The sequence below is a fragment of the Myotis myotis genome, unplaced genomic scaffold (genome assembly GCF_014108235.1).
Source record: "Myotis myotis isolate mMyoMyo1 unplaced genomic scaffold, mMyoMyo1.p scaffold_m19_p_4, whole genome shotgun sequence".
Taxonomy (NCBI): domain Eukaryota; kingdom Metazoa; phylum Chordata; class Mammalia; order Chiroptera; family Vespertilionidae; genus Myotis; species Myotis myotis.
The window spans coordinates 83,455,361-83,470,032 of NW_023416346.1; the positions used below are offsets into that span (position 1 = coordinate 83,455,361).

At 40.5% G+C, this 14,672-nt stretch overlaps 1 protein-coding gene across 1 annotated transcript in view; it reads right to left on the reverse strand.

The window, feature by feature from the left end:
- Nucleotides 1-13,355, reverse strand: part of DGAT2L6 (diacylglycerol O-acyltransferase 2 like 6) — a 38,625-nt gene extending 25,270 nt beyond the window's left edge. Inside the window, exon 1 of the mRNA XM_036305882.1 lies at nt 13,271-13,355. Coding sequence (XP_036161775.1) covers nt 13,271-13,355 — 85 coding nt within the window. The remainder of the gene's footprint in view (nt 1-13,270) is intronic.
- Between the last annotated feature and the right edge of the window lie 1,317 nt (nt 13,356-14,672).

Consider the following 14,672-nt stretch of genomic DNA (forward strand, 5'->3'; position numbering starts at 1 on the left):
AAGTATAGTCATTGATACCATGTACCCAGCATTTTAAATTAAGAAGCACTTAATGTACATTATCTCATTTAATCCTCTCATGACCCTGAGAGCAGATAATTTTATCATCTCTGTTTTACATATGAAGAAGCCAAGGCTGGGCCCTAACTGGTTTGGCTCAGTGGATAGAACGTCAGTCTGCGGACTGAAGGGTCCCAGGTTCGATTCCGGTCAAGGGCATGTTCCTTGGTTGTGGGCACATCCCCATCAGGGAGTGTGCAAGAGGCAGCTGAAGGATGTTTCTCTCTTTGATGTTTCTAACTCTCTATCCCTCTCCCTTCTTCCTGTAAAAAATCAATAAAATATATATTTTTTTAAAAAGCCGAGGTTGGGAGAGGTCATATACCTTCACTCCAAGCTTTGGGGAAGTGAGTGTAGTGTTTGTTGAGTCTTTATTATGTGCCAAGAGCTATTTTAAGTACAATGTGTGTGCTAACTCATATTAACACATGTAGAAAATAAATTTCTTGCTTTCCAGAAATTCAGTCTAGTGGGGAAGACTGAACCATAAATAACAAATACATCCCAGAGAGTAAGAACTATGTAGTCAGAGCTCAAATGTCATTCTACGGGAACCTAAGGAAACGACTATTCCTTATTACTGGGGAATCAAGAAAGACTTCTTGTAGAAGGCAAGATTTAAGTTGAATTTTTGGAAGAAGAATAGAATTTTTACATATAGATTAGTGAAGGAAGAGCCTTCCCTGCACAAGGAAAAAATTGAACAAAGGCCTGGAGGTAGAGGAGTCCAAAGCCCATGAGTAACACCATAACCTCCAAACTCAGAAAGCCATGGAATAGGAGACGAAGCTGGGAAAGAAGCTGGGTAGATTAGGCCTGTTGTTGAAGGGAATGAGACACCAGTAAAGGTTATTAAGCAGAGGAGTGGTATGATCATATCTGTGTATCAGGAAAGTATTTTAGGCTAACTGTGGGAGCGAGAGAAACTGTAGGCAGGGAGATAAGCTAAGAGTTTCAATGATTTAGATGAGAGGCAATGGGAACCTGAAATGGGTTGCTATTTACCAAACCATTTTGAAAGATAATATGGAGGTAGAATTTTCATGGTTTGGTAATTGTATGTATGGGGTGAAGGAGAGGGATTAGTGAATAATGCTTTGAAGGGGCCTATGGAATGCTGGCACTATATCAAAGTCTCTATTTGCCTAATTTTCTAAGATCTAGTTAATGCTAATTTCTATAACAGAAGGAAAGAAAATGAATATCTATTAAAGATTTTCTTGCTTCTTTAATTTTTGGAATGGTCTTCAAAGGCAGGTATTATGCTCTGTTTCTACAATGGCGGAGGGTGAATGACTTGCTCAAAGTCACATAGAAAACAATAGTGACTTACTTGTACAGGGTCACATAGCAAGTAAGTGGCAGACCTGGTCTGTGTGACTTCCAAGACAATGATCTGTTTTGTAATATCAGAAACTAGAAACATAAATAATGCATATTTATGAAAAATAATTTTAAAAAAAGAAACTAGAGAAAGAAGACAGGCGTGCGTGCGTGCACGCGTGCGCGCGCGCGCACACACACACACACACACACACAGATGTTCAGGAGAGGGAAAAAAAGAACAAGAGGTGGACTTAAAGGTCTCTACTGAGGAAGCAGAAATCTGGAAGAATTATCAATTTAGTGTCAAGCCTGGTATTATGAGAAATATAATAATGACAAGACATGGCTGGCGCCTCTTCTCATGGAGTTTATTGGGTAGAAGGGGACAACAAATATAAAGGCTGCTACCCAACCTGTTTGTACAAAGTACTCTGCACTTTCGGAGTTGATGTAGTCTCGGGCTGTCTGGGAAACATTGCAGCAAAGCTGTGACTTAAGCAACATCTAAAAGGAGGGGTTGTCCATGGATAATACAGGAAGAGTGATCAAGGCACTTCCAGTGGAGGAAATAGAGCAGAGGTGAAGCAGTGGGAGAGTACCATTTGTGTTTGTTTTGTGAATAGATTGCCTGGAAGACAAGCTTCCAGGGGAAGAGTAGGAGGATGAGCTGGTATAGGGAGCCAGAGAGTGGAGGAGGGCCTTGAATGTCCAAGCTAACACATGTGTGCTTCATCGAGTAGGCAATGGGAAACCACTGCTATTTTTGAGCAAGAGAGGGCTATAATTAAACATGCTTTTGAAAGACTCTTCTGGGAGCAGGCAGTGGAGTAGATTGGAGAGGGTGGAGAGTAGAGAATAGAGGGCTAGGAAAGAGAATATTGTGACATTTTAGGTAGATGGTGATATAAGCCCAGAAAAGAGGAGACAGATTGAAAGCCATCTTTTATATAGGAGCTGGCCTTCAGAGGGCTCTCAGGGCTGTTGATTAATTCTAAGGGTCATGAGTATTTGTATTCCACATCTCCCTCAAACAGTTTTTTAATTCCTTTCTTCTCCCTCCCTCCCTCCCTCCTTCTTATCTCTTTGCCTTTTTCTTCCCCTTTTCCATTTTTCCTTGCCCATCACTTCCAGTAATGCTCAGTAATTAGCCATGATTCTGAACATCAGTTGGGAAGGAGAAGCACTGATAGATGCTCTGAACAAGACAGAGGGATCAAGAAAAGAGGGTGAGAAAGAGAAAGAAGAAAGAAATAAGGAAGGAAGGAAGGAAGGAAGGAAGGAAGGAAGGAAGGAAGGAAGGAAAGAAGGAAGGAAGGAAGGAAGGGAGGGAGGGAGGAAGAGAGGGAGGGGGAAGAAGGGAGGGAGGAAAAGGGGAAAAGAGGGAGGAAGGAAGGAAGAATGGAAGAGAGGGAGGGAGGGGAGGATGGAGGAAGGACAATTTTTTTTTTGTATGGATCATTTACTGTGGACTAGGGTAGAGGATGGAGATACTGAGGTATAAAGGCGTTACAGTACTTGTCTGAAGTCACACAGCGAATTGTTTTATCCAAGTCTGACAAACTCCAGAACCCACATCCTGTTCATCATGCCACACCGCTTTCCTTTCCTGCCTTCCCTGATCCTCTCAACTTAGTGTAATAATTTATTTTTTGAAACCCTAATATCAATTTGTTGTGGCTCTTTCTTTCACTTACCACAGTCTGTCTTACATTGTAGTGACTTATGCATATGTCCAGCACTAACACATAAAATGAACAATGGTGAACAATGGTGGAATGAGTGATTGGTTTATCTTTGTTACTAGATAGTAGTGGCATAGACAGCCAAGGTCTTATAATTAGTATTTTCTCTATTACTGCTGAACCGATTTGAGGATCTCTTCGGTACCTCTGTGCACATCACAACTGTTAGATGCTATGGCTACCTTGGTAACCTCCAACACTCAGGACTCGTGTTGTAATTTCTAGCATAATTACTAAAAGAATAGAAACAGAATGTATAATACCTAAACTAGTAGAGGAAGATAATTGGAATGATAAAGATAATCAATTGGAAAAGAGTCAAGACAAATGACCAACAAGCATATGAAAAGATGATCAAAAACACTGATCATTAATGAGAGGAGAAACCAAGATAGCGGCATAGGTAAACACCGGAAATTGCTGCCTCACACAACCATTTCAAAAATACAACTAAAAGACAAAACGGACATCATCCAGAACCACAGGAAGGCTGGCTGAGTGGAAATTCTACAACTAGAAGGAAAGAGAAAAGCACACTGAGACTCAGAGGAGGTGCGGAAGTAAAGTGCAGAGGTACGGAGGCACATGTGCAAAGGACTGGCAACTGAGGACACGGTTGTCTTTTTCAATCAGGAGGGAGTCTCAAGCTCCCGATTGCTCTGAACTCCAGTTCTGGGCAAGTCTTTGGGGACCCAGACTCATATGGGGAGAAACTGGACCTCGAGGGCGGCTTTCTCTCAGAGGTGCTTGCAGCGATTACTGGGACACTGAGACTCAGGGCTTCTTAGGGTAGGACTGAGGATCAAGCATAGCTGTTTGCTCCATCCTGTTGATTCCCTGAGACCCCGCCCCACCCAAGTTGTGTGCAGAGGCTTTTGCATATACAAGGCCTGGCCCTTTGCAATCTGAAAATTACCTAACAGACTACACCTGGGTCAGAGAGACCCAGAACATCCAAAAGAAGGCGCAAGGCCTCACAGAAGCTTGCACTGCTTCACAGCTGGGCCTCATCTGGGCACCTCCAAACCCCAAACAAAGAAGAGGAATCTGCAGATCTCTCCATAGCTCCTGCTGGGTAGCCTCAGGCAGAGGCTAAATTACCACCTCCTTAGAGATCCAAGAGCCAGTGTACCCAGTGGTTAGAGTGGGACGATCCAGAATAAAACTCCTCAGATCCATAACGGGCACACTCAGGGGGCAGACTCAGTGAGCACCAAAGCCCCACTGAAGCAAGTCTTGCCCCAGAAGGGTGTCTCCAGCACAGAAGTTCTCCCACAGCAGACACAGTTGATTCTCACAGCCAACTGGCCTGGAGGTCAATTCCTCCCAGTGATACCTACAACAATCAAGGATTAACTACAACAAGACTGTGCACAAAGCCCACAAGGGGGTGCACCAAGAGTGTCCACCTCAGGTAATTGGGGAGGCTGAGCCACTGGGCCCTATAGGACACCTAGCACAGAAAGCCACTCTATCAACACAGGGAAGCAGCCAAAATGCGGAGACAAAGAAACAGGTCACAAATGACAGAAATGGAGGAAAGCAAACTACTGGATATAGAGTTCAAAACTACACTTTTAAGGTTTTTCAAGAATTTTCTAGAAACCGCCAATAAATTTAGTGAGACCCTCAAGAAATCTAGTGAGACCCTCGAGGATATGAAAAAGGACCAACTAGAAATTAAGCATACACTGACTGAAATAAAGAATATTATACAGAGTTCCAACAGCAGACTAGAGGATAGCAAGAATCAAGTCAACAATTTGAAATACGAAGAAGCAAAACACACCCAACTGGAAAAGCAAAAAGAAAAAAGAATCCAAAAATATGAAGATAATGGAAGGAGCCTCTGGGACAACTTCAAGCATACCAACATCCGAATTATGGGGGTGCCAGAAGAAGAGAGAGAGCAAGATATTGAAAACCTATTTGAAGAAATAATGACAGAAAACTTCCCCTACCTGGTCAAAGAAATAGACTTACAAGTCCAGGAAGCACAGAGAACCCCAAACAAAAGGAATCCAAAGAGGACCACACCAAGACACATCATAATTAAAATGCCAAGAGCAAAAAACAAAGAGAGAATCTTAAAAGCAGCAAGAGAAAAACAGTCAGTTACCTACAAGGGCGTACCCATACGACTGTCAGCTGATTTCTCAACAGAAACTATGCAGGCCAGAAGAGAGTGGCAAGAAATATTCAAAGTGATGAATAGCAAGAACCTACGACCTAGATTACTTTACCTAGCAAAGCTATCATTCAGAATTGAAGGTCGGATAAAGAGCTTCACAGATAAGAAAAAGGAATTCATCACCACCAAACCAGTATTATATGAAATGCTGAAAGGTTTCCTTTAAGAAGAGGAAGAAGAAGAAAAAGGTAAAGATACAAATTATGAACAACAAATACAAGTCTATCAACAAGTGAATCTAAAAATCAAGTGAATAAATAATCTAATGAACAGAATGAACTGGTGAATATAATAGAATCAGGGGCATAGAAAGGGAGTGGACTAACTATTCTCAGGGGGGAAAGGGGTGTGGGGGGTGCGGGAACAGACTGGACAAAAATCATACACCTATGGATGAGGACAGTGGGGGGGGGTATGGGCAGAGGGTGGGGTGGGAACCGGGTGGAGGGGAGCTATGGGGGGGAAAAGAGGAACAATTGTAATAATCTGAACAATAAAGATTTAATTAAAAAAAAACACAGATAATTAGAAAAATGCAAATTAAAACCACAAGGAGATATCATCTCACACTCATTTAGATGGTTACTATAACAAAGAAAATAAAGAAGTGTTGGCAAGGATGTGGAGAAATTCAAACTCTTGTGCACTGTTGGCGGGAATGTAAAATGGTGCAGCTGCTATGGAAAACAGTATAGTAGTTCTTAAAAATTTGTAAATGGAATTACCATATGACCCAGCAATTCCACTTCTGGGTATATATCCAAAATAATTAAAATCATGTCTCACAAAGATATTTGAACACCCATGTTCACAGCAGCACTATTCACAATAGCCAAGAAATGGTAGCAACCCAAGCGTCCATCTATAGAAGAGTGGATAAACAAAATGTGATATTTACAGACAATGGAATATTATTTAGGGTTAAAAAGGAAAGAAATCTTGTCACATACTATAACATGGATGAATCTTGAAGCATTATGTTAAATGAAATAAGCCAGTCACAAAAGAACAAATAGTGTACCAGTATGAGACCACTTATATGAAGTACCAGTGTAGTCAAATTCACAGAGACAGAAACTAGAAGGCTGGTTGCCGGGGGCCAGGAGGAGGCAAGAATGGGGATTATTGTTTAATGGGTACAGAGTTTCAGGTTTGCATGATGAAAAAGTTCTAGTGATGGATGGTGGTGATGGTTGCACAACATTGTGAATGTACTTAATGTCATTGAATTGTACACTTAAAAATGGTTAAGGTGGTAGATTTTATGTTATGTATATTTTGGCACGATTTTTAAAAACTTTAAAAAATGCAGGTGAGCGTGGGAAAACATATTTGCCGATGTCATATCTGATAAGGGCCTAATCTCCAAAATTTATAGGGAACTCATACAACTTAACAAAAGGAAGATAAACAATCCAATCAAAAACTGGGCAAAGGACCTAAATAGACACCTTTCAAAAGAGGACATTCAGAAAGCCAAGAGACATATGAAAACATGCTCAAAGTCACTAATCATCCGAGAGATGCAAATCAAAACAACAATGAGGTACCATCTCACACCTGTCAGACTGGCTATCATCAACAAATCAACAAACAACAAGTGCTGGAGAGGATGTGGAGTAAAAGGAACACTCGTGCACTGCTGGTGGGAATGCAGACTGGTGCAGCCACTATGGAAGACAGTATGGAGTTTCCTCAAAAAACTACAAATGGAACTCCCATTTGACCCTGTGATCCCACTTCTAGGAATATATCCAAGAAACCAGAAACACCAATCAGAAAGGATATATGCACCCCTATGTTCATAGCAGCACAATTCACCATAGCTAAGATCTGGAAACAGCCTAAGTGTCCATCAGTAGATGAATAGATTAGAAAACTGTAGTACATCTACACGATGGAATACTATGCTGCCGTAAAAAAGAAGGAACTCTTACCATTTGCAACGGCATGGATGGAACTGGAGAGCATTATGCTAAGTGAAATAAGCCAGTCAATGAAGGAAAAATACCACATGATCTCACTCATTCATGGATAATAGAGACCATTATAAACTTTTGAACAATAATAGATACAGAGGCAAACCTTCCTCAAACAGATTGTCAAACTGCAGTGGGAAGGCCGAGGAGGGTTGGGGGCAGGAGGGAGGGGGATAAGAGATCAACCGAAGGACTTGTATGCATGCATATAAGCATAACCAATGGACATAAGACACTGGGGGGTAGGGGAAGCCAGGGGATTGTCAAGGGAGGGGAAAAAAAGGACACATATGTAATATCCTTTGTAATACTTTAAACAATTAAAAAAATGCAGGTGAAAGAAAACATTCACATTTATTATTAGTGTTTTTACATAAGACACATCAATGCCATCATTTGTCCCTGACATCTTCAGTCCACTTCTCCAGCTCTTTCAGGATGACTAGAAGCTGGTGAGATTGGGGGTGGGCATTACCAGGAAGTGAGCTCTCACCCTCTTGGACCCTTACATATTCAGTGTTGGCTATGCCTTCTACCCTATTCCTGACTAGAGACAGTGTGCCTTGAGAGGAGAAAGGAAGAGAGAAAAAATGCTTAAGAAGAAACCACTTAAAGAAACATCAATCCTAAATGACTCACTAGCTCAAATGGACTTAATTGACATCTTCAGAACATTTCATCCCAAAGCCACGGAATATACGTTCTTCTCAAGTGCACACGGGACATTTTCAAAAATAGACCACATATTGGGTCACAAGCAAAGTCTTCAGTAATTCAAGGAGATTGAAATCATCTCAAGCATTTTCTCAGATGACAATGGCATAATATTAGAAATCAATTACAATCAAAACAATCCAAAAAATTCAAACACTTGGAAGCTGAAAAGCATGTTATTTAACAATGATTGGGTTACCAAAGAGATCAAGAAGAAATTAAAAACATCCTGGAAACTAATGACAATAAAAATACAACAATCCAAAATCTATGGGACACAATGAAAGCAGTTCTGAGAGGGAAGTTTATAGCACTACAGGCCTACCTAAAAAAAAAAAAGAAAGAAAAGAAAAAATCATAGTAAATCATCGAACTCTACAACTCAAAGAAGTAGAAAGAGAGCAACAAGAAAAGCCCAGAGTGAGCAGAAGGAAGGAGACAATAAAGGAGCAGAAATAAATGACATAGAGACAAAAAAAAAAAAAATACAAAAGATCAATGAAATCAAGAGCTGGTTCTTTGAAAGGATAAACAAGATTGATGAACCTCTAGCCAGGCTCACCAAGAAGCAAAGAGAGAGGACCCAAATAAACAAAATCAGAAATGAAAGAGGTGAAATAAAAACAGACCCCACAGAAATTCAAAGAATTGTTAAAAAATACAATGAACAACACTACTCTAACAAACCAGACAACCTGGAGGAAATGGACATATTCCTAGAAAAATATAACCTTCCAAAACTCAATCCAGAAGATTCTAAAAATCTCAATAAGCCAATAACTATGGAAGAAATTGAAGCAGTCATCAAAAAGCTCCCAGCAAACAAAGCCTGGGGCCAGATGGCTTCACAGGGGAGTTTTATGAAACATTCAAAGAAGAATTAAAACCTATCCTCCTCAGACTATTCCAAAAAATTCAAGAGGAAGGAACACTTCCCAGCTCATTCTATGATGCCAGCATCGCCCTAATACCAAAACCAGATAAAGACAACACAATGAAAGAGAATTACAGGCCAATATCCCTCATGAACATAGATGCCAAAATACTCAAAAAAATTCCAGCAAATCAGATCCAGCAGTACATCAGAAAGATCATACACCATGACCAAGTAGGATTTATCTGGGGATGCAAGGATGGTACAATATCCACAAACCAATAAATGTGATTCATGACAAACAAATTGAGAGATAAAAATCACATAGTCATATCAATTGAAACAGAAAAAGCATTTCACAAAATTTAACACCCTTTCTTGATAAAAACTCTCAGCAAGATAGGAATAGAAGGATCATACCTCAACATAATAAAAGCCATATATGACAAACCCACAGCCAACATCATAATCAATGGGCAAAAAATAAAACCATTTCCCCTAAGGACTGAACAAGACAGGGATGCCCCCTCTCACCACTCCTGTTCAACATAGTACTGGAAGTTCTAGCCATTGTGATCAGACAAGAAGAAGAAATGAAAGGCATCCAAATTGGAAAAGAAGAAGTAAAACTGTCTGTATTTGCAGATGACATGATACTGTACATAGAAAACCCTAAAGACTCCATCAAAAAACTATTAGACTTAATAAATGAATTTGGCAATTGTAGCAGGATACAAAATTAATGCCAAGAAATCTTTGGCATTTCTTTACAACAATAGTGAACTTATAGAAAGGGAGACTGAAAAAGCAATCCCATTTACCACAGCACCAAAAAAATTAAGATACCTAGGAATAAACTTAACCAAGGAGGTAAAAGACTTATATGAGAAAAACTACAGGACACTGAAGAGATAGAGGAAGACATAAACAGATGGAAGAACATACCATGTTCATGGATTGGTAGAATCAACATCATCAAAATGTCCATACTACCCAAAGAAATCTATAGATTCAATGCAATCCCCATTAAATTACCAATGGCATATTTCACAGATCTAGAACAAACGTTTCAAAAATTCATCTGGAATAAAACAAAAGACCTCGAATAGCTGCAGCAAACCTGAGAAAGAAGAACAAAGTAGGAGGGATCTCAATACCAGATATCAAGCTGTATTACAAAGCCACTGTTCTCAAAATAGCCTTGTACTGGCCCAAGAACAGACATATAGATCAATGGAATAGAATAGAGAACCCAGAAATCGACCCAAACCACTATGCCCAATTAATATTCGACAAAGGAGGCAAGAGCATACAATGGAGTCAAGATAGTCTCTTCAATAAATGGTGTTGGGAAAATTGGACAGACACATGCAAAAAGATGAAACTAGACCACCAACTCACACCATACACAAAAATAAACTCAAAATGGATAAAGGACTTAAACGTAAGACAGGAAACCATAAAAATTCTAGAGGAATCCACAGGCAGCGAAATCGCAAACATGTGCCGAAGGAATTTCTTCTCTGATACTGCTCCTAGGGCAATGGAAACTAAAGAGAAAATAAAAAATGGGACTACATCAAAATAAAAAGCTTTTGCACAGCAAAGGAAACCATCAACAAAACAACAAGAAAGCCCACTGCATGGGAGAACATATTTGCCAATGATATCACCGATAAGGGTTTAATCTCCAACATTTACAGGGAACTCATACAACTCAACAAAAGGAGGATAAACAATCCAATCAAAAAATGGGCAACAGGCCTAAATAGACACTTTTTGAAAGAGGACATACAGAAGGCCGAAAGACATATGAAAACATGCTCAAAGTCACTAATTATATGAGAGATACAAATCAAAACGACAATGCGGTATCATTTCACACCTGTCAGACTGGCTATCATCAACAAATCAACAAACAATAAGTGTTGGAGAGGATGTGGAGAAAAAGGAAACCTTCTGCACTGCTGGTGGGAATGCAGACTCTTGCAGCCACTGTGGGGAACAGTATGGAGTTTCCTCAAAAAACTAAAAATGAAACTCCCATTTGACCCAGTGATACAACTTCTAGGAATATATCCCAAGAAACTAGAAACACCAATTAGAAAGGATATATGCACCCTTATGTTCATAGCAGCACAATTCACCATAGCTAAGATTTGGAAACAGCCTAAGTGCCCATCAGTAGACGAGTGGATTAAAAAACTGTGGTACACGCCCTAACCGGTTTGGCTCAGTGGATAGAGCATCGGCCTGGGGACTGAAGGGTCCCAAGTTCGATTCCGGTCAAGGGCATATACCTTAGTTGCGGGTACATCCCCAGTAGGGGGTGTGCAAGAGGCAGCTGATCGATGTTTCTCTCTCATTGATGTTTCTAACTCTCTATCCCTCTCCCTTCCACTCTGTAAAAAATCAATGAAATATATTTAAAAAAAACAACAAACAAACCAAAAAAAACTGTGGCTCATCTACACAATGGAATACTACGCTGTGGTAAAAAAGAAGGAACTCTTACCATTTGCAACAGCATGGATGGAACTGGAGGGCATTATGCTAAGTGAAATAAGCCAGTCAGAGAAAGATAAATATCACATGATCTCACTCATTTATGGAATATAATGAACAACATACACTGATGAACAAAAACAGATCCAGAGGCAGAGCAGCATCGATCAGACCGTCAAACCTCAGAGGGAAGGTAGGGGAAGGTGGGGGTAAGGGGGAGAGATCAACCAAAGGACTTATATGAAAGCATATAGGCCTAACCAATGGACACAGACAACAGGGGGCTGAGGGCATGATTGGGGGGATGGGGGGTAATGTGGGGATAAGGACACATATGTAATAACTTAATCAATAAAAAATTTTTAAAAAAAGAATAAACCATTTTCTGGGAGAAAAGTGAGAACATTTTCTTGAGGACGGCTCCCCAGAGGAGCCAGAACAATCTGGGCCCTTGTGTCAAATACCATACAAAAGCTTTCTGTGGTGGGACAGACCTCACACCTAAAAGGGCCAGCTCACACAGCTCTTTCTCTTTTGACCTTCTCTTCCTGCTCTCTTTGTCCCATCTTTCTGGGATCCAGACTTGAAATGGTGGCTGCCATCACAATGCCAAGTCTCCTAGGACATTCCTGTACCCCTCACTTTCCTAGCTAAGGGCTGGAAATTATCAACGGGGTCTTTTTGAGGACGTTAAGATGAATACAAAGGAAAACAAGAAGAAAATATGAAACACTAGAAACAAATACATTTACAGAAAAAGTGCTTCCTTCTCTTATTACCAGAGTCAAGCCATTGATGGACTTGATTTAACTTCAATGAGGCTCAATAAGTTTTCATCTTTGGGGGGTGATGGGACCCTTTGGCAGTCCAGTGAAGCCTGTGGACCCTTCTCAGAATAATATTTTTAATGCACAAAATAAAATACAGATTTACGAAGGAAACTCAACATATTAAAGCACAGTTATCAAAACATTACAAAAAAGTGACATAGTAACATGGGCTTCTTGATTTATGCATTAAATAACCATACCTAATGGTAGTTCAAATATCTATAAGAATTTTGAAACAATCATGAGCATAAATGAAATGTCTGCAGCAACTGGCATATGATTTGCACATCTCTGCGATGTCTGTTACTAACATGTTCACAGGTACTGCTAACACTTCTGTGGTTTGTTGCTTACACTCATCAATTCTATTTGAAATTAGTGAAAATAAAGAGGCAATTTTTTTCCATCCAAATTCAAAGTGGCCCAACCTCCAATTCGAGGTCCTGGTTAAGAACCTCTGCTCTAAGGGGTCATACAGCCAGCTGTCCATGGATTGGAATAGGCTGCCTCCTTCTTGTCTCATCCTTCAGGATGACATTTCTCCCTGTCCAATTTCCAAGCTTGCCCCTTAATTGGCTGCCCACAAAGTCCTGGTTTCTGACAGAGAGCCCACTGAACAATTGGCCTTTTCTCAAAATTCTGTATAATGAGTTACTCAGGAAACCCTGAGATTTTTCAGAATTCTCTCACCATTACCTTATTATTGGGAAATCATCTTATACCTACCTACTAACACCAGTGCTGCAAGCCATCACCACCTTTGCTCCAGTCTGAATCTGACTCTGAACTAGAGGGGGCAGTCTTGAGAAGGCTGCGGTGATCTTTAAACTAGAACAACTACAGCCTCATTCCTGGCCTTCACACCCCTCAGTTGGGAGGAGAGAAATCCAGTGAACTCAACAGTAGCCATATCTTGAGTGAGGAGGCACAGTCCTTCCCAGAGGGAGGCACCAACCAAATGAACTCTTTGGAGCCCTCTTCATTTGTGGATTCCTGGCCTCTTTCTTAGCCTGTTTCCATGTGTTCTCTAGCTCTTGGGGTTCACTCACCTAAAAATATGTAGACTGGGAGCCACTGCAGAACTGAGAGGGTTTGGAGGATCTCCTGAAGATTCTGTCGGGAGAGGAAGGCCATGACCGTGGTGCTGTTCTGTTGTGGCAAGAAGCCCAAACGGAAGGCCAGCACCTCTAAAGCTGAGGTGCTTACAGGTGCTTTGCTTTAATCTGTTATCAGAGAGTCCCTTTAGCTGCTCGAGATTTTAGGGTTGACCTAAACTTTCCTCCAGTCTTCTCTGTTTCTCTGCCCCGCCCCAACTTCCTACACACATCAGATTTCAGATCCTACGAGCTAATCTCCCTAATATACATATATCCTTTCTCCATGGGTGCTCAGTTGCAATGAGGCAGAAATGGCCTTGGGGTGGTTCTAGCTATGTGTGTGTGGGGAGGGAGTCCCTGATAAATTTGTGCAGAAAAAAGAATGGCTTAGGCCTCAAATAGGACCTCTGAAAGCAACCTGCTACCTTTCACTGCTTAAGAAAGGGGACCTAGGGACCACATTTGTTTCTGCCCTAGTAGCTACTCTTTGCCTCCTCCTGTCTCCTGCTGAGGGGTATTTTTCTGCATGGATATCTATACTTCTCAAATACCTCTTTGTGCCTCTATTCACAGAGTCTCTGTATCAGTGGTCAGACACCATATGATAGAGTGGGAAAACCATTTTACAGAGAGCAAACCTAAGTTCCAGTCCTAGCTCCACTATGTTTTTCCTATGACACCTTTGGAAATTGCTCATCTCTCTACATCTGTTGGGAGGCAGTGTAGTGGTTAGGGGCATGGACTTCAGAGTCAGATAGCTGGGATTCAAATATCAGCTCTGCCACTTACAAATTGGTAAACCTTTGTGCCTTGGTTTCCCCATCTTTAAAATGGTAATAATAATAATAATAATAATAATAATAATAATAATAATATCTACTTCATAGAGTTGTTCTGAGAATTAAATGAGTGAATGAATATGAAGTGCTTAGCACAGGGCCTGGCACACAATAGGCATTAAGTAAGTGTTTCCTGTTACTATAATTTGTTTAGTTCAATTAATATCTATTGAATGTCTACTAGGTTCCAGGGTAAGAGGCTTTCTCCTGCATACCAGCCTTTGCAAAATTAAAGATTGTCCCCAGGTCCCAGACTGCTGGATTCATTTTTTTTCTTTAATTATTTATTGAGTGACTGCTGTTTGCTGTGCATTATTTCTGGTGCTGAGGATTCAGTGGGGAAGAAGATGGACATGATTCATGTCTTCACCGAACTTACAGTCTAGTGAAGGAGATAGACTTTAAACAAAAAAACAAAAATCATGAAAATGTCTATACATTTGAATTTGTGATTGTGTCCTAAAAAAAAGACTAGTATTCTCAGCGTAAGGCCTTGTGTATACAAGGTGTTAAAA